At 43.5% G+C, this 20,286-nt stretch overlaps 1 protein-coding gene across 2 annotated transcripts; it reads right to left on the bottom strand.

Moving 5' to 3' along the window:
- Nucleotides 1–192: 192 nt before the first annotated feature.
- Nucleotides 193–19,804, bottom strand: IKBKB (inhibitor of nuclear factor kappa B kinase subunit beta). Of its 2 annotated transcripts, none has more exons than XM_048512080.1 (21): nucleotides 19,560–19,804; nucleotides 17,594–17,688; nucleotides 15,399–15,516; nucleotides 14,848–14,917; nucleotides 13,816–13,904; nucleotides 12,781–12,870; nucleotides 11,995–12,119; nucleotides 10,664–10,771; nucleotides 9,777–9,906; nucleotides 8,886–9,080; nucleotides 8,383–8,497; nucleotides 7,043–7,166; nucleotides 6,683–6,834; nucleotides 5,722–5,783; nucleotides 4,543–4,652; nucleotides 4,145–4,194; nucleotides 3,472–3,571; nucleotides 3,120–3,267; nucleotides 1,819–1,946; nucleotides 905–1,019; nucleotides 193–429 (listed from the first exon to the last, which is right to left on the bottom strand). In XM_048512080.1, the coding sequence occupies exons 1-21, from the start codon at nucleotides 19,692–19,694 to the stop codon at nucleotides 361–363; spliced, it is 2,328 nt and encodes a 775-aa protein (XP_048368037.1). In that variant the 5' UTR covers nucleotides 19,695–19,804; the 3' UTR covers nucleotides 193–360. The 2 variants fall into 2 exon arrangements, with proteins under 2 accessions (XP_048368037.1, XP_048368038.1); XM_048512081.1 differs by having other exon boundaries at nucleotides 905–995; nucleotides 19,560–19,803.
- Nucleotides 19,805–20,286: the final 482 nt, after the last annotated feature.

Below are 20,286 nucleotides of genomic sequence, written 5' to 3'. Positions count from 1 at the left end.
CTAGAGAACTTAGAAAAATAGTTTGGGGATTTGCTCCTTCACTGAATTAATGTGCTGACCTGCTCTGAAAGGCAGCCATTTTAGAGTACTGGACCCCTCCAGGTCTTCCTGCAGTGAGTCAAAAGCACCCCCCTGAATTGAAAATGGATGGTATGCATGAGGGCAACTTAAAATTGCTAGAAGAAGCCAAGGCAGTATAGAAAATCAGTTTTATGTACAGATATTTAAAAGATTTTCAGGCAGAAACGTTAACAGTTGTCCCGTTGTCAGAATGGCTTGCAGACAGCAGGGCTCTCAATAGGAAGAACACATTGGAATACATTTAAGAACACAATAAAAGCACTGCTCAATTAATGTTTTTTACATCTGAGTTTGTTCTGGGTCCTCTCGTTCTTCCACTTGAAGTTTCAGCCAACTCCAGTCCAAAGCCTAAAAATAAATCAAATATAAAATTAGATGCCTCTCATCCAACTTACTCTCTTACTCTTCCCCAGTGCTGGGCAGAAGTTCCAAAACACTGTGTGGAACTGACCAGCCTAGGAGAGCCCCATGCTGGGCAGCACCAATACAGTGACGGTGTAAGGGTGCAGCTGCAGGGAACACTGATCTCATCTATAACCTACCTGTCTCCTTTTCCAGATTCTAAATATGTTACTTTCTCTGCTAAGAGCTTTAGTTTGGCAGAAGAATAGCAAGAGGAATACAGTCAAAAGGAGTGTTTGACAGAGGAAGAAGATGTCATTGTACTGAAGGTTAACAATGCCTCTTTCCCTTCCTTGGTAACTAAGCACCCAATACATTTTAAAGACAAACTAAAGAGTGACTGAGTCAAGTGGGGACTTTTGAGCCACTTTCCTTTACACCAACACCTTACAGTAAAAAACAAATAAACTAGAGGTATTACCATAAAGCTGTGGTCTTGATCCTTCATTGTGTCAAGCATCACGTTCTCTAGCTGGCTGCAGAGGGTTTGAGATTCCAACAACAGCACCTCACTAAGAGACACATTGCAGAAAAATCTGTGCAAAAGAGTGTCATGCAGGTACAGGAGAAGCATTTGCCACAGAGAAACTCCACCCGAACTGAAGCACAATTTTCACTAAAATCTGAAGAGCTGCTTCGGCTCCCTCAAGAAACCTCTGAATTTAGGTAAAAGACGGTCCCCTGTGCAAGCACTGGATCATTACTGACTCATGGAGTAACATAAGATCACAGCATTCACTAGGCAGACTATGTTTATGGGGTAGTCTGGCACTGCCTTTCCTAGTTATCAACATGTTATCCCAGCAAGTTGGGTATTCATTTTACTGACCTCAGAAGGCTGAGTCAACCTTGAGCCAACTACCTGAAAATTACTTTAGTTGGCATCAAACTCAGGTCTTCAGCAGAGCTTGGACTATAGTAACTGCAGCTTACCACGGCACTATGGGGCTCCTCTGAATTTACCCTTTCAGAATTTGCTCTGCAGTTTCAAAAGCAGACTGGATGGCTAGAGGACTGTTCTTCACAGACAACGTCTGACAACTTCATGGGTTCTTTAGCTTGTTTCTATTAGAAAATTCCACAGCTTTCATAAACAGACACTTGAAGGGGAAATTTCAGCCCTGCTGCAGAAAGCAAATTGATGTGGGAAACTGATTTGAGAAAACTGATTTGAGAAAAAGCAGTTACTGTCCACACAGCCAAATGGACAATGTGAAACTGCTGCTGAAGTAATTCAAGTACCCAAGTACAAAATTTCTGGCCAAGAGTAATTTACAGCAACATCATTACTGAGGCCCTAAGTCCAGATATCTGAACAATCACCTCTAATGTTACCTTTTAAGCAGAGATTCTTGTGAATTGCTGTTAGGGGCTGAGTTCTGCAAGGATAGCTGACCAGGGTTACTAAGGCGTGATGTATTCATGCTGTCGGAGCCACCACTGACAGGACCACGCACTTTACTCTGCGGGGAATGAAGAGAAAAATTAAGTTTTCTGTACACAGCAAAGTGGAAAACAAGAAGAGCTTGGATTTATATCCCCCCTTTCTCTCCTGTAAGGAGACACAAAGGGGCTGGCAATCTCCTTTCCCTTCCCCTCCACAACAAACACCCTGTGAGGTGGGGGGGCTGAGAGAGCTCCAAGGGGCTGTGACTAACCCAAGGTCACCCAGCTGGCATGTGCTGGGAGTCCACAGCTCAAGTGGCAGAGCGGGGAATCAAACCTGGTTCCCCATATTAGAGTGCTCCTGCTCTTAACCTCTACACCATGCTGGAAAAATAAATTGTTTTAATTCAGTGGGAAGCGTTGCTGCCATCAGGTATTGGGGAAGATGGGCAACCTGATCCAGATGCGGGCAAAGCTCTGGGGCAGCCAGGAGTAGTGCAGTGGGCATAGAAAAGAGAGAAAAACCCTCCTGCTGCTTGAATAGCCCCATAGGCTAGACAGGCTTATGCCACCCTTTCTGGCGGCATAAGTCTGCTGCCACAGAGGGAAGCGTTCCTGGGTTGAGAGGCTGGTGGAAGCCAGCTAAAGTCAGCTCCATCCTTGGGAATGCTCTTGGCCTGCCCACCCCATGTTGCACCAGCTTGCACTCAGACAGCAACATATCTTCTGGGCAGCAAGCATTTCCAGGTTTAAGCTCTGTGGAGGTATGCGGCGCCAGCATACTGGCACCTTTGCTTTGATTAAGGCTGTGGTTTTTATACTGAGTTCTAGGGAGCCCTAGGTTTCCTTGATGAGGGAATCAAAAATAGCAGGGAAAAAATCCTTCAAATTTTCCCTGCAATGTTTAGCCTGAAACAGTGATAAGAGTAGTCTATGGCACACTTCTACTTAAAGCAAGGTTTATCCAGTGTCTTAAATAAACAAGTATGACCAAGAACATAATCAGTTTCTGCAGTGAACAGGGTTCCACTGCGGACATGCAGAAGTACTTCAGTACATGAGGAAGGGAGCGTGTTCCAGTGCAACCCTGTGCACTGCAGACATGCAGAAGTACTTCAGTACATGAGGAGGGGAGCGTGTTTGTGCCAAGAAAATGTCTGCAAGTTGCTCGATTATGGGAGGGGAAAACAGATTCAGATTTGCCATCTAATCTTCTCTCAATGGAAGAAAAAAATTTCCCTTGCACTCACACAGGCAATTTTCAGCAAGTTCCACAGCTCCTTCTGCCGTTTCTCTTGGAGCCCGATAACCTTTTTCTCGTCTTCATTCATCAGACGCATCACTTCATCCACCTTAGGAAACAATTTCAGTGCCTTTTGTTTGCACACGACTGTATTGCTGAAAAAACACCAACAGTGTAATCACCAGTCAGAAGCTGATTCCTGAGACTAGCAATGGGCACGATGAGAGAATACACTGCTCACTAGTGTTGTTGGTATGACATGATGCCATTGATAGCCTGCAAGACTGTGCATTGTTCCAGCTCTTTTCCAAGTACCCAGCATAGCCTTCCCCTTTTCAATATGTGGTTTGGGATCCTACCTGAGTTGTGCATAAAGAAGGCAGACTTTCTTTTCAAAGGTCTGGATTGCCTGCAACAGCAGCCGCACGACATCCTGGCAATCTCCATTAGTCCTTTGATCTAGAGAGAAGTGTGAGATATCAAAATGTCATATTGGAGGGGACAGAATTTGGCAAACAAACTGCACTTACTCCAATGAAATGAGCACCGTCTTCTGTTTCTGTCCTCACAAAGAATGAAGGTTTGAATAATCCATACAATATTTGGGGGCTCAATCTCAAATATTGCTCAATAAAAAACGGAGCCAATTTTAAGGCCATTTTAGAGCTATCGATAGGGAGTTAAAGCTTACAGAAGAAGAGGGAGAGTTGACTGCATTCATGATCTTCAGAAGATGTGCAGTTCTGTCTTGTGTACTTTGAAGGAAAGAAGTCGGATTAAGGAACTAGGAAAAGGGAAGGGCAGATTACATGAGTTTGCGGGGAAGTAGCTAAGTTTGCGGGGAAGTAGCTAAGTAAACCAGTAGCTGAGCAACACTGCAGAGTTGCACCAAGCTTAGTAGGGCAGGCTGGGGAACAAAGAGGAGAAAGAGGTGCGAAGGTCCAGACTTGCAGCCCTTCCCTCTTCTCCCATTTGGGTTCCTATAAAAGAACACACGTGGAAGGAGTACTGAAATGCTGTGAAGCCTTTTACCTCTGGGCTTTTCCCTCAGTCTTCGATACAGGTCCTTGGCTTGCTCCTCTCTACAAAAGCAACAAGAAACACAACACCATCATAAGGGTTTTAAATTTGAAAATAGTTTTACAGTGCTTGAGAAACTGACTTATTCTGGACATGAGCTGGTAGATTTCTGAATGGTTGAGTGTAGTGGTTTTGTTTGTTTCACTGAGTCAGGGGAAGGCCTATCATACTTCTTTCTCTTTTTGTCCTAAAAAAATTACCTGTGTGTATTTAGCAAAGAAAGAGAGAAAATAAAGAGGCAGGGAGCTACACTGAAAGCGGAATGACCAGGTTCAAGTCTGTCTGCAGGGCCCATTTCTCAGTCCTCTACTTGTAAAATGGAAATAGATTAATACAGTAGCATCCCTTACAGATCATCCAAAGAGCTCCCTTGTTTGCGGCCCTGTGGGATTCTCTGCAGGTCCACAATCTCGGTCTGCAGCGCCATTGTTTTTTTCACCAGCTGTTCAACTTCCTCCTCCTGAGAGTCAAAGACAGAAAGAAATGGGAGCAACAGTAACTCAGGAGCGGTTCCATTATGTGTTGAGAAACTTTCTCCTAGCAACTTCAGTTGAGTATTGATTAATCTTGGAGCAGAACTGAAGCTTCATCTTGTCTTCCTAATATTTCTTCTGGTTTTGCTTCTTTTTCTTTGCCTCTTCTTTGCACCCCCACCACACCCTCACTGTGTAACTTGAGACTGTGCTTGGCTCTGGTCCTCCTTTTCATTCTTCTATCAGATCTGATTTCAGCTGCTTAATATTTTTAAATGCACTCATTTTTTGCTATTGATACATTTTAACTACTAACACATTCCCTTATTCCTTCTATACTTGGTGCCTATAACAATTTATTTTAATTTCTTGTCTTCCTTTTGCTGGCATCTAAAATTTCCATTTTGAGTTCCACTCCCCATCTCTACTTTTTTTTGTGCATAGCTTCTGTCTCCCTCTGATTCTCATCTTCAATAGCTTTCTTTTCCTTCATGTAGTCACCTTCTTTTACTGTTAAATGCAGATACATGTTTAGTCTTCATTATCTTTCTTCCGTTTCTTGAAGGTACCCCATAGTGTCTACATTCTTCTGGTGCTTTTTCACTCTCTAAACCAAAAGTTTACTTTCACTCCGAAATGTTGTGCCAACAGGCACTATCTGTTAAAGTCACACCTGAAAACTTTTTGTTTTAGCTGAGCCTTCACCCCTTGAGTCTCATCTTCCCTCTTTTTTTATGTCTTAATTCTCAGGTTTTTTGTTTATTTTGTTAGACAGTGCATAGCACATGTCTTATGTTTTAACTTTCATACAGTGCCTATTTTAAGGTGCTTTACAGACAATATTATTACATTATTGTAACTCAGAAGAGAAATAAATGTATTCATCTGTCCCTAGACCAACAGTCTGCATCTTTCCCATGAAGTCCAGCACCACAGACTAAGCTCTCTGCTGACCAAAAATCATTCCCACTCCCCTTGCCAATTCCTGGGACCTGGCTGGATAACTCAGAAGAGATACTCAATGAAGAAATTCATATTAAAAAGGCAGAGACATACTTGCCCACAGAGTTCCACATCTTGCTCCATCTCCTTCCAGGCAAGCAGCAGTTTTTCAGATGCTGTGAAGGCAACATAGCACCGTTTTTGAAACTCTGAATCAAATGAAGCTTCCTAAATCAGGAAAATATTCACTTGAGTCTTCTTAAGGGCAACAAAGAACAGCAGAGATGCCTAATCGGCTGGAGAAACCAAGGTTTGGTAAGACAAGGCAGGGATTTAGGCAAATTTGACTCACTGCATGCATTACTTGTTACAGAGATGATATCACAGGGACCTGGGCTGAACAACAGAACAAGTCCTGAAGGACCAGTGAAGCCTCCTTTATTGGTTGCATTGGGAAGGGGAAGGTTAGAGTCTTTTTGTTGGAATGTGAGTGAGCCCCAGGACATAGCAAAGGAAAGGTCAGCCAAATGGTAAAGTTTCTAAACAGTTAAACATAAAATAATGGACTATCCTGATTATTTGGCTTCTATTAGTTCTTTGTCTAGTTAAGGAATTGAATCTCTGGTAATATCAATTGTTAATATAAAGACCTCTGTGTTTTATTTTTGTTCTGTGTCTTATTGTTGACCTAAATGAGCCCAAAATGAGGCACATTTGACAGACACAAAGGGGAATGCCCTATATTTCTTCTCCTTTGTCCCAGCAACTTGGTGCCACTTGACAATTTTGTACCAAGCACCATCTATACTAATTGCATTAAATATACAGTACATTCTGAACCCAGGCAGTGGCTGCAGTCTTCAAAACAGGTCTCCAAGCAGTCCCCTCACTTTAAAGAATGATCTGCTACTACCTGGGCCTAAGCCTTTCATGTTGTCACCCCACAGCTGAGGAACTGTCTCCTGGAAGTCCACCTTACCCTAGAGATCTTCAGGTGAGGCAGAACTGACTTAAGAGCGCTTAGGGGAAAAGATGTGAGCCCCACCATCATGTCTACTCTGAGGGTGAGACTTACTGATTCCAAACTCAGTTTGCTCATTGTACTTCTCCAAGTCAATCTGGATGCTGGCTTTGAAGAAGTCCAGCTTTGCCTTCAGCTGCTGGGACAGGGAAGCCATTGAGTTCTTCATCTTGGAAAGGGTGCTGTTATGCCGCAGCAAGTTCCTCCTGAAAGGCCAGGGAAGGAGAAAGAGAATATTTTGTAGAGACTAAGCTGTGTGTAATGTATACAGACACTTAACCACATTCAGGCAAGAAAATTTTAGAGCCCAAAGGGTTAATCTAGAACTCCACGTGATTGGCTAAAAGAACTGCACAGCATTCTATAGTCCAGTCAGGCATGCCCCTCCCTTTCACAAGGAACTCCATCACGTACATGGCTGCTCGCTGACCATGCTGAAGTTGGTTAAAGTCACGATTCAGCTTCTGGATCGAATGCCAGACTTGGCCCCACATCTTGCGTAGTTGGGAGAAAGAGAGGGTTTTCTTTGGATCCTGAACTGCAGAAGAATGAGGTGAAAGATTATCATCAAAAACAGTTGGGGAGCTGGACCAAAACTGGGGAGAGGGGAAATGAAGCTGAACTATGACTGTCAAATACTGGCTTCCGGGAAACTACAACTACATTTTCCTGGGTTTCTTTAGGATTTCCCAGGCCTGTATTTGCCCCCAACTAGGCCACTTAATTGACTGGAAGTTATGTAGAATTCTCTCTATGATCAGATCAGGTTCTCCCTGTTGGCAACCACAACCGACAAGCCAGGACCCCTTACACTCCTTGGCCTTCCTTTTCCCCAGGCCCCACTTTTTTTGTCCTTTTTTTAATGCAAGTTTTTAGTTCTACAAAAGTATGCTTGAATGTATATGTGTGCTGAAATCTCAGAAGCCAAAGGCTGACTAAGGTGATTTCTACAGAAGGACTGACTTGCGTGGTTTCCCTGCTGCTGTTGGGGCTGCTGATAACAGTGCAGTGACAAGCAGGCTTCTACATGCCAGGTTTCCCTGAGGTTCCTTGCCCCAGTTGCCTGGTAGCAGCCAACCCTTCTCCATTGGGTCACTAGGACTTTTTCTGTTTACAAAGATCAGCTATTGAACACCATTATATCTATAGAAAATTTAACAATTTGTGTACCAGGTCCTGTGAATCACCAGCTTTTGTTTTCTACAAATATACATCTCTGTAAGTCTTTTGTTATAGAGAGATGCCTTTCCTTTTATATCTTTGCAACAAAAGAGGATAGAGACATATTTTGCCAAAGAAATTAAAGCCTGGAATTCAGAGAACTTGATGTACAAATTGTTAAATGTTATATTGTTGTAATGATATTCAATAGCTGATTTAAAACAAAACATCTCCCAATAGAGTGGGAAGGAAATGGCTGCCACAAGGACAAGGAAAATGACTAACACATGGATGAGAATATCTGAACTTTCCTACCATATTGTAGCCAACCAAGTTTTACTGAAAATCTTCCCCAAAACTCTGCAGAAGAGGAGGTTTGATAAAGTTCGCATAGACAGGGAAACCACAGAAAGTTCACAGCTGCACCATGATGTCATGGGGAAGCTGAAAAAACCCACATCTCAACAGAAAGGAACATGGAGCTGATAACCCATGTGGAAATGATCTAAGATTCCAAGTGACTGGAGGCCCACCTAGGGTTCCAGGACCACACACAGCTCACAACAATCAGAAACAGAAGTTTATGTTCTTACGAATGTAGTTAATGCTCTCTGGATGAGGCCGCAGAGAAATCTGAGGCTCATAGGTATCTTTTCTGTTGTCAAATAGGAAGATCAGGTCTCCAGGAGTAGCAGCAACATCATTTAGCTGCAAGAAAAACCAACAAGATAGGTCTCATTCCTTACTCTTTCCGGTGCCCTGTCCTTAAGAGGGAACATGCAGTAAACAGATGAAACATTTGTAATATAATAGGACAAATCTATCATCTTCATTTTTCAGTCTCAATCTTTTCCACTGTTTCCCATGTTTCCTTTCGGGAAGCAATGTAGTAGGTTCTGAATTATCTCTTAGCCAAGCCAACTGTCACCAAAGAAAGATTCCCCTGCTAAACCTTGAACTCTCTCCGTTTGAAACTGACATTTTGTCAAGGACTCTGAAGTTAAACAAGGAAGACAAAGTTCTATCCAGCCAAGTTTATGTCATCAGCAACAGAAGGTGACTTTGTGCCACTTGAGGAAAATGTTCTTGAACCCACCTTGCTGTCAGCAAGATACTGAATGTCTGGTTTTTCAGGGAATAATGCTAACCCCCCTTCTTGTAGCAGTTCTTGGTCCTGCTCTGGGATCCCAGTATCAGCCTGGATCTTGGCTTTCACATTCTGCAAGGTCTCTTCTTCTGCCAGACGGTACACATGAATGACACCTGTTACCATATTGAGGATATGAATGAGCTGCAAAGAGAAAGGCATAAACAGGAGGAGGGAACAAAAACCATCAGAGGCATTACTCAGTACACAGAATGTCTCACCAACTCCTGAAGGAAAGCAATAAGAGGAACTCACCCATTAACAAAACTACCCTTTTGCTCTCTCTGCCAGAATGACTATAGGCAAGAATGGTGTCTTTTATGCCCAGAGAATTCTGTTTTCAATGCAAACCAACTCTGTGACTGACTCACAAGCTTTAAATAGGCAGAAATTTTAGTATGAGGATGCAGACAATTCCTGTCATGTGTGTTCTGAAGTGGTACAGTCTAGCGATGGAGACACAGGGGAAAATAAAAAAAATCTACCCCCAAACTACTTACTTCCTCCCCCACTACACAGGAAATTTTGGGGAACTCTGAAAAACTCTTCCTTTGGAATATGTGGAAGACAAAACTAGATTCATTCAAAATATGCTGTATGAAGATGATCAGGTCAAACACCATTAACAACTAATACTTCCTGCTTATACAAATATCTTCAAGCATCTGTTTACTATTTTAATTGTCCACAATTAATATATCTTAATGCAAAATACATTATTGATGAATTCACCCACTAAGTTAAAAAGGTTTTAAATCAGTCTATCTGGAATCTGGTAATTGGCTATACATCTCAGTCACATGCAGAACCTCTCATTTCTTCACTCCAAACAGGACTTACTTTAATATTCAGGATGTCATCCAAGGCCTTGAAACAGCCATTGGGGCCATATGTGGGGTCAGTGCCTCTCTGCCGGGGATTCCACTTGAGCATCAACTGTAGCCATTTCTCCAATTGATCGGCCAACACACTGCAAACACACATGCATTAAAAAGTGAGCAGGAAGGAAAGAATGGCCAGCTGTGCCAGATGGATTCTTAAAAAGTGGTGGATTGAATCGAGCATCCTTCTTTTTTTTTCACAGAAGGCACTCAAATGTCTGTGGGAGGCAAGGGCATGTGAACGCAATACCGCTCCATTTACTGTACACCCACAAGGACAAATCCAAACTGTACACCTATAGGACAAATCCATTTCCCCCTCTCCACTGTCTCCTCCTACTACATGGGAATATGAACTCCTTGGTGCAAAGGCCTTTCTTATTATGAAATGAAGTTATAATTAAAAAATAATAATGGTTATGATGATGCCACAGTGATGAGAGTGATAAGTTTGATTTTGGAAAACCCAAATCCCAACTTGATTCTAGACTACAATGTGCAGCCAGTGGAAGAACATATTATTCTAATCAGGGTTACTGTGAGGATAAAATGACAGCGTAGACTAACAGATGAAACGTCATTCTCCTTGCCAGAAGGGTAGGATTAAAATGAAATGAATGAATTGGCTATAGTGCAAATAAGACTTTAAAAAAATCAATTTCTTCCTGTAGTTTTCCCTACATTAGATTTAGCAGCCATGATGTAAGCAAAGAAAAATACTGAGCACTTCTATCTGCATAAATGATTACCATTTCATAACTGGGAGTGAAGAACCAAAGACACTGACAGCCCAGACAATCTATATAAGAAGCAACTAGCTTTTTCTCTGTACAGATATTTCCTTACCAGTTGAGATTGTTGGGTTGTGGCAATTTGCTAGAAAACTTCACTTCTCCAGTCAAGTCTTCATAGACAACAATATCCAGTTCACTTTTCTGCCTCACTTTTGCGTGCCTAAAAGAATCAAGGTAAGTTTGAGGGGATCTTTTTCCCAGGGAAAGTCTCCTTGTATGCTGAAAATTGATTCATTCTTTCAATGTATAACCCACCCACCCCCAACACAGTGGCTAGCAACAAATATAAAATAGAGCAGTTTAAAACAGTCCATCTGTAAATAATATAAATCTAAAAACCCAATGAACAGTCGAATAAACCTTAAGTCTTCCAATAGTGCAGATATTACCATATTTAAAGGAAGAGCTCTCTCGGTGCTGGATGATGAAAATGAGAGAGCATCTGGTGACAGAAGCCAGCAAATATAAAAACGGGAGGGGGGGTGGGGGCGGGAAGAGAGAAGTGCACGTGGAAAACAGTAAACCGGTGACATGGGAATAAGTATAGGAATAAAACTGTAGCATGAACTAGAGTCTGCTTTGCAAATGTCAGAGGTTTTGTTCTAAGAAGGCATATATATGAATAGAAAGTAAAAATTGGGGATGAAAGCCATGAAATGCAATAGCTCAGGGGTCTGATGGAGCTGATGGGATTTGTATCCATGAACATCTGGAGAGCCGCAGGTTGCAGACTGCTGCAATAGCTACTGTAGGTCGGTGGTGTTTTTATACACCGCCCAAAATGTATGTCAGATAAGAACAGAATAACTCACTCTTGGGCTTTGTGCAGAAATGGCACAGACCTCTCATATTTCATGGTCTCTGGGTCCTAATATTTAACAGTTCTCTCTCCTGTACCCAGGTGAATATTTCTGCCGACTGAGAAGAGCAGTTTAAGTAACTGATGAATCAAGTGCTAGTTCACAAAAATAAGCACAACAAATCTATTAGTTTTAAAAGTGCCACGCAGCACCTTTATTTTTGCCATAACAGTTTATTCTTCTTTGTCTGCTACAAAAAGTAGCAGCCATAAATGCCGCAAACAATAAATGGTTAATTATAAACATGCAACCTGTACAAATAAAAGCAGTAATAACAAGAAGCCACAGGATTCAACTGCAAGTTCAACCATCAAGGAAAAAACTACAGTAGCAACAAGAAATATAATCCCTCGCACTAAATAGCACCCCAAAGTGAGTAACCTTCCTGAAAATCCCACCAGCAATTCTTCATTCCTCTTCTTAAGCTTGAAGGGGGCTCAGTGGCTTTCCTCCTCTTGGCTGCCCCAAACAACTATTGACCAAGTTACAGGAGGGAAGTTCAGAGTTTCTTTGAATTACTCACCACTGCACTGGTTGCCAGCTGGGGAGAAAAGGTCGAAAGCCTGTTATGCACTCAAATGCCAGAGTGCCAAAGCTCCAGTAATCAACCGTCACAGTGTACTTCTGCTGCTCAAGCAGTTCTGGTGCCTAGAAAAGGAAAACCAGAAAAAGGCTAAGTCAAGCTCCTCATTTCCCTGAAAGGCTCCCTGGAAGCCAAGCAGAACTCCAGAGGGGGCTCCCCCTCAGCCCCTTCCAAAACAAAAAAAAATGGCAAAAGTGACAATCAAAAGCTTTTTTTACATGGATAAATTCAGGACTAACAGAAGGAAATGCTTCTTTGCACAATTAACAGAATTCACTACCACAAGAGTTAGTGATGAATGCTAGCTCAGATGATATTTTAAGAATGATTAGACAAGTTCATGAAAGATAGCTAAATGGAACCTGTTTATACAGAGGCATTATACCTCTGAATACCATATACTGGATGCTAACAATTAGGGGGGGAAAGCAAGATAAGGGATAATTGACATCATGCTTTGCTTATGACCCTGCCTGAAGCATCTGACTAGCCACTCTGGGCAACAAAACACTATGCTGGATGGGTCTTGTTTAGACCAAGGTAAGCAATTATCATACCATACAGCTGAAACACTTACTTTTTTAGTTGTTATCAACACACCACTTTTTTAGTTGTTATCAACACACCACCCCACTTTGTTTGTTGAAGCAGGCCCGTTGGTTTACTCTAACTGAATCCTAACAGTTCTCTCTCTCTTGCTTACCCACATGCAGGTAGAGTTCTTACCAGGTACTGCAGCGTACCAACGAAAGAAGTGCAAAGGCTGCCTTGATCCAGCTCTTTGGCATATCCCAAATCAATGATCTTGTGGATTAGCTGAGAGAAAGCACAGAGGCAAAATTTATGGGAGCATGTTAACATGGCTTGGAGGAAAAAAAGAATATGGTCACTTCTGCACACCAGGGGCGTAACGAGGCAGCCCTGGGTAAACTGTAGCCCTGGGCAAAACCTGAGTTGGATGCCCCCCCCCCCCATGGGTGGCCACTCCACCACGACCAATTTTTTTTTTTTGCACCAGGACATTGGTGCCTGCAGGGGGTGCATTTTTAGACATATCCATAACTTTGGTCCCCCTGAACCAAACTGCACCAAACTTGGGGGGTGCCATCATCTCCAGATGATACCCTGAAATTTTGGTGCTGATACATCCAAAAATGCACCCCCTGCAGGAACATCCTAAAAATTTGCCCAAGAATCTTTGTTCTGCGTTGAGTTTTCTGCATTGCTGTCAATGGGGGTAGCAGGCTGTGGGGGCACATTTCTGAAGGCAAAGTCTCAAAACTTTCAGGGTCTCATCAGAAGACTGCCCTAATGATACCCCCCAAGTTTGGTGCAGTTTGGTTCAGGGGGGCCAAAGTTATGGACCCTCAAAACTGTAGCCCTCATCTCCTATTAGCTCCCATTGGAAACAATGGGGATAGGGGCACCCCCTTTGGGAGTCCATAACATAAGGACAGTCTCCTGATGATATGCTGAAAATTTGGTGCCACTAGCCTAAAAACTGCGCCCCCTGCAGGCCGGAAATGGAAAACCACTAAAATACCCAAAAACGAACCCAGCATTTTGATGCCCCCCACAAGGTGATGCCCTGGGCAGCTGCCCACCTTGCCCAATGGGCATTACGCCAGTGCTGCACACACAACTATTTTCTGTGTCTTCCTAAGTGATATTTGACCAGTGGGGTACATTTCTGCCCAACATCTTGTACTTCTTTGTGACAGTACTAGATGACACCATAAGAATGCTCTGTGCGCCACTCACCCGCCCATTTCCTTGCTGCAGAACAATGTTCTCTGGTTTCAAGTCTCTGTGGATGATTCTGTTCTCATGAAGGTATCTGAGAGCAGAAGCTGGGGAGGGAGGAGATTGGGGAAAGACAGAGAGAGAGCAAGAGAGAACTGTTATCAGCAAAATGATCATAACCTATTAGCATCAATTCAAAATCTGCAATCTACTGCCAATGGATAACAAAAGGCAGTGAAAAACACAAAGGCCCAGAACACCAGAGGAAAGAAACAGGGCAAGCAACATCCAATATGCACGCTGAATGGTGGCATGCCAGATCATTTCACTTGGCAAACACAGGCCACTCTCAGCCCTAAGAACTGAGAGGCATCCCTGAGGTACTGGCAGCACCACCAAAGGTCAGTTTGCTTCCAGCGTTTCTGGCCAAGTACACACCCCATCTTTTCCTTCCTCCCTCTTTGGTTTGCAAGTTAGACACTGAACGTTTTCTGGTACTCAGTTTGCCTCGCCTTGCCTAAAACAGATTCTGGTCTTTAGAGGTAACCTTCAGTGGAGTAGACAGGTCAGCCTGTAACAGTGAGAACTCTGGCACCATAAGAAGACTCATTTTCTAGGCATACATTTTATTAACCAACTACTGTCCACAGTGGCACAGCACATTTTTGCTGTTTCTCTACAAAGTGTGTTTTGCACTCAGAGATCGTTCTATCTAAGTCGCTAACTCCTAGTCACACCAAAGGACAAGACAGAAATGTTTTGATTTGTTCGAATGCTCACTTCGCCAACATCTATGGCAGGGGTGGGGCATTTCCTGAGATGAAAAACCCACCACACTAACGAAAGTGGGCACACTGAAATGAATGGGAGTTGTGCAAAGGACCTGCCGTACAGATCTCATTCATTTCAGAAGTGCTCAGGCAGGAGAAATTCCCACCTTGCACCAGAGTTGTCTGTACCCCATCCTTCTGCCTTTAATTTCACTCAATAACACTCTGCCGGAGGTTACTGCTTCTCTCCCCTCGTAGCGGGGCTGTCTTGGGCACTTACCGATGTCAGACAGCAAGACACGAATAGCTCTTTCCTGAAGGCCACAGCAGTTATCAAGCTGGTTTAAATACTGCAGAATTAAAAGGGATAACATAAGAAAATTCCTTGTCTCTGCAGGAGGTTCCACATAATATTCTTGTTGACAAGTTGGTAAAATGCGGTTTGGATCCTGTTACTGTCAACAAGTGGATTTGTAACTTGTTGACAGACACATCTAAAGAGTGCTTGATGACGGTTCCTTGTCCTCTTGGGAAAAAATGACAAGTGGAGTGCCTCAGGAAGCTGTCCTGAGACCTGTGTTGTTTGACATTTTTATAAATGCTCTGGATGAAGGAACAGAGAGGATGCTTATAAAATTTGCAAACTATACTAAATTGGGAGATAGCAAATATGGTAGAAGGCAGAGTCATGACACAGGATGGATTTGAAGTACAAAAAGACTGAGAATCAGTACACTACACCAAGGAAACACAGTAGTCTGAGCAAGTCCAACTAGGTCTCCCCAGACGTCCTGCTTCTTCCCAGTATATGGTGCGCTTCAAAATACTCACCCGTCTAAGATCTCCTCCCTGGCAGTACTCCATAGCCAACAGGGGTAAGTCATTAGGGGTAAGGTTCTGCATCCCTTCTGGGACATCACGGGCAGCTACCACATTGGGGTGATTTAGTCTGTGGGAAAGGAAGTAAAATAGATAATATGGTTTTCAAGGTCTGTCTGTCTAGGGGACATTTCTGCTTTAGTCTGTTGCAGAGAAATACCTGTGAATATCTGCTATAGATTCTTTATTCTCTCTCTCTCTCTCTCGTTATCTAGCATTCAGCAGCACCCTAACATATCGAAGTGGGGAGTCCAATAAAGAGGAAAGGAGAAAAACAGCTAAACTGCCATTTAATCAGAAAAATGAAAGGGGAAAGGGAAAGAGAATGGGAATAAGAGACCAGTTATTTGGTTGTTGTGGGTTTTCTGGGCTGTGTGGATGTGGTCTGGTAGATCTTGTTCCTAACGTTTCTTACATGGACAATTGGCCATGCTGGCAGGGGCTGATGGGATTTGTAGTCCATGAATATCTGGAGAGCCGCAGGTTGCAGACCCCTGAATGATCACTTTCCTTAGCATATAACTTAATGCATCTTGTTGGACTATCACCAGAATTCTCTGCAAGCCTTAAATATGCCGTAGTGGGCAGGCAAACTCCATGTAAGAAAGCATATCTGCAACTGATTCTCTAGAACACAGCTTGAAAAAACCCACAGAATTATACCAGGGCATTTGTGAAATGTTCGTGTAAATGAACCCTCAATCTGGGGTTGTGCCTTTTCTTCAATTCTTTAGAAATAGTCACACACTACCTTAAAGTATAACATTAAATTACCTTCCTGTGTTAAATTTTGTTTATTAAATACATCTTTTGACTCCCCTCTTGGGAACCTTATTATAAATGTTACATGTTATTAAATTGAGATATACATGTAGCTCCAGGAGTTTGCGTTTGTTTGTTTTTGCTGCAAAGTCACAGTTGACTTATGGTGATCCCATTGGGTTTCCAAGCAAAGAGACATTCAGAGGTGGTTTGTCCTTGCCTACCTCCCTGTCATATCTCTGGTATTCCTTGGAGATCTCCCATCCAAATACTTGCCAGGCTGAGAGAGTTTGACTGGCCCAAGGTCACCCGGTAAGTTTCCATAGCAGAAAGGGGTTTTCCCAGATTCTAGTCCAACACCTTAACCACTACATCACATCATGGCGCTATTCATAATTTGCTCAGCTGTGACTAGCTCAGGGCCTTGATAGCCGGGAGATTCGCTCTTGTTACCAAGGTGAGATGCTTTAGTTTTAATAAGAGTTGGGACCAATAGCTCCTTTTCCCACTCTGTTACTATTATTTGATAGCTGTATAGAAGACAGAAGGGCTGCTCCAAGCCTAGCAAAATGTCAGGGATTATGTGTTCAGTGTCGTTTTAGACTGTGTGATGTAGGCAGGACAAAGGACTTTGAGAATGTGAAAGTCTGGTGGCCCTAATGGTTTATCTTGCCCTTGTCAAAATATGAGCAAAGCCAAATAAGCAAAAATTGTAATGTATTATTTCTGTCTACTTCTCTATAAAACAAACTACTCTGAAATGAAGAGTTCTGCCTAAGGTTATAAATTCTGCATCCAAGTTTTAAGAAACAGCTTACTAGATTGCTTGGTAACCATGCTGTATCAAAAATGGTTTCATGCCCAGATTAGCTTGGGGAACACAGAAGTCTGAATGCAGCTGGTATTGTTTTTGCTGGCACTCATATGACTAACAACTTGGATGCTGGCAGATCCAGAGAAACAGTTCCTGGCAGCAAGTTAAGATACAGTGAATGGTGACTGTTTTAAGAGCAATAAAAAGCTGAACAGGGTCAACCGTAGTTAATAATCACAAGGAAGATTGAGACTGGGATTGCTATGTAGAAAAAGGCAATGGTCACTTCTTGCCTTGAAAACTGCATGGATCAGTGGTTGCCATGAGTCAGTTGTGACGTCAAAGCACACAATTATTGTTATTAATGCAAGGACATGGCATGAGTCCAATCTCCTCTTCCTCTCTGTTTATTGTAAACTGTTTAATGTACAAATGCATAAATGCTCTGAAGCCCACAAGATGGGGCATGTTCAATAAATACATCTTCAGTTGAACAAGGTTACTATCCTGATGCACCTTCACATAAAACATACAGAAGCTACACGTTTTCCAGTGCATGCACACTGCTCACCGTTTCATTATCTGTATTTCCAAACACCATCTTTCTCTGTTGCGGAGGCTGAGCTCCTGGCGGCACTGCTTAATGGCAATTTGCTCCCCAGTCTCCTGTTTGTTTGTTTTTAAAAAAAGTTCAAGAAGCATAAAAACAATGCACTGACCTCCACATTCTCAGCAAGCATGACAAGAATACTGGCTTTGATTTAGATTTCACAAATCCCTGCATACTATGCAGTACTATTAAGGATTCGAGAGATAACTATGTATTGATTGAGTCATGTAACAGTTAGGCCTATGGGGTTTTCACTGTACACACACTCACACACATACAGAGGCAGCAAAGCAATCCTAACTAGCCCTGTTCCAAATGTTTGTATTTTACTGGAAACGGTAACCATTGTTCTTTACCTGTCCCTGTTAAAGTACTGACCCTATTTTGCTCTTCAGAGAGATGAAAGGTGTGCTTTTTCTATTTTTTAAATACACTTACACAGAAAAGTTTCCAACCTGTCCTCTGATTCCCTAATTTGAATGCGAGTAATATACACATTGCACACATTTAAACACAAAACACCAGTGCAGTAATGCTATCTCTCCAGATATCATACACTGCTGAAACTGTGCAGTTTCTGTAAGCATCTCCTGGAAGGGATAAACATTCTTCAGTTAAAAGTAAAGGGAGGACAGATGTTAGAGAAACTGCTATTGTCCAGAGAAGAACAATCTACTGTAGATAAAGGAATGCAGCACTAGCAGGCTGGGAAAAGTTTTCAGCAATGTAGAATTTGGGAGAAGGGGGCTGGTTTCAACTTGCAGGATTATTTTTGATACAAGAATAGAGGCATTTCAACTAGCATATTCTGTTCCAAGTCTCTGTTTTCATCTGTGAAAATATTTTAGAGTACATATATAAGAAAGAGGAGGAGTTTGGGTTTATGCATTACTAACCCAAGGTCAAGTGGAGGAGTGGGGAATCAAACCTGGTTCTCCAGATTAGAATCCACCTGCTCTTAACCACTACACCACGTTGGCTCATATATATTGACAACATATATGCAGGGATGGAGCGAGGGGGAAGTGCGCCTAGTGTGCGCGTGCACCCCTCCATGCCCCCGTAACGCCACGCCCCTGTAATGCCCCATCCTGCCCCCCCATGCCTCTGCAGGGGCGCACGCTTGGTGCGTTGCGTCCCCCCGTCCCCTGGGCGCTACGCCTCTGCATATATGGTTGTCAACTTCTAGGTGGGGCCAGAAGATCTCTCAGAACTGATCTCCAAATGTGAAAGGTGAGTTCCCCTGGCAAAGATGGCAGCTTTGGAGAATGGACTTTATGGAATTATACCTTATTGATGTCCTTCCCCTCCCCAAACCCCACCATTCCCAAACTCTAAACACACACACACACACACACACACACACACACACACACACGACATCAACCTTTTTTATCTTTTAACACCATAAACATACACAATTTATTTTAAAAAGTTAAAACAAAAAATGAGACTTCTTCTCTAGTACAAAGGGAGGGCTAAAAACTTTTATGCGGATTTCCAGACTGCAGGGGGAGGGTGCCATGCCCCTAACCTCAGTGATGTGTGAGGGATACCTGCACTTTCCAATGCTGCAGCCTCAGGCTAGCCTGATCTCCTCAGATCTCAAAAGCTAAGCAGGGCTGGCACGGGTGGGCTGCACATGAGTTGTACATAAGTTCACTGTGACTTGTGAACAGAAGGGGTTCACTGCATGTTGCACTTGACTCTTACTCCAGAGTGCTATTTTTATTCACAATTAACTCCCCTGACGTCACCTTCAAACTGGGACGCCTTTCCACACAACAGCTCCCGTCACTCTGCTGACGTCACTCCGGCGCGCTCCCGCGCGTTTGCCCCCTCAGGACAGCGACTTAATTCCCCCCAATTTTCCTCCTTGTGAGGGGCGCGCGCTTGCCCCGCCGGCCTCTCCGGCGCACCCACCCACCTTGTGGTGCCAGCGGATGACGTTGCCGAAGCCGCCAGTTCCGAGGCGCTCCCGCATCTCCCACGGGCCGCAGCAGCCCATCGACTGGAGGGGCGCGGGCGGCGGCGGCGGGGGAGGCGGCGGCTGTGGCGCCATAGCCGGGCTGGTGGAGGAGGAGGCCCCCTGGAGATAGGAGGCCCGTCGCCAGTACTGACAACAGCAGGCCCAACTGCTTCCGTGTGGAGGGAGGGAAGGCAGGCAGGCGAAGGCGGCGGGCCTGGGCAGGGCGGCTTTTAAAGGGGCAGCAGCCAAGCGTGAAACGGAGGCCGGGAAACGAGGGAAACAGTCGGCGTCTCGATCCTGAGCACTAGTATGTTTGCATTTCGACCACAGCCCTGACGCAGGCTTAATCTTATAGCCGTCGCCTTCCAGAAATCACAGCCAGCCTCCAGCTCTCCCCTCTGTGAGATCATGCCGTTTGCAGACTCGCTGCATGTTGCACTTGTCTCTTTTACTCCACATTGCTGTTTGCGAGTTATTTTTTCCACTGCAAGTTCGCTGTATGCGCTTCAAGTGTTTCTGCCCATAAAAAGTGTAGAAATCCCACGTGCGCTGTTAGCAGTTTTGCTCACAAGGTGGCTTCCAACAACTTTTGTTAAAATAGGAATGATTTTTTTAGAAAGCAGTAGCCTCAAGCTAGCAATAGCTGCTGCCTGATTATGTGCTCATAGGGATAAAAACAACAACT

The sequence above is a fragment of the Sphaerodactylus townsendi genome, linkage group LG12, assembly GCF_021028975.2.
Source record: "Sphaerodactylus townsendi isolate TG3544 linkage group LG12, MPM_Stown_v2.3, whole genome shotgun sequence".
Lineage (NCBI taxonomy): Eukaryota > Metazoa > Chordata > Lepidosauria > Squamata > Sphaerodactylidae > Sphaerodactylus > Sphaerodactylus townsendi.
Note: the sequence above shows the minus strand (reverse complement) of the source record. Positions and strands in the feature narration are given on the sequence as shown.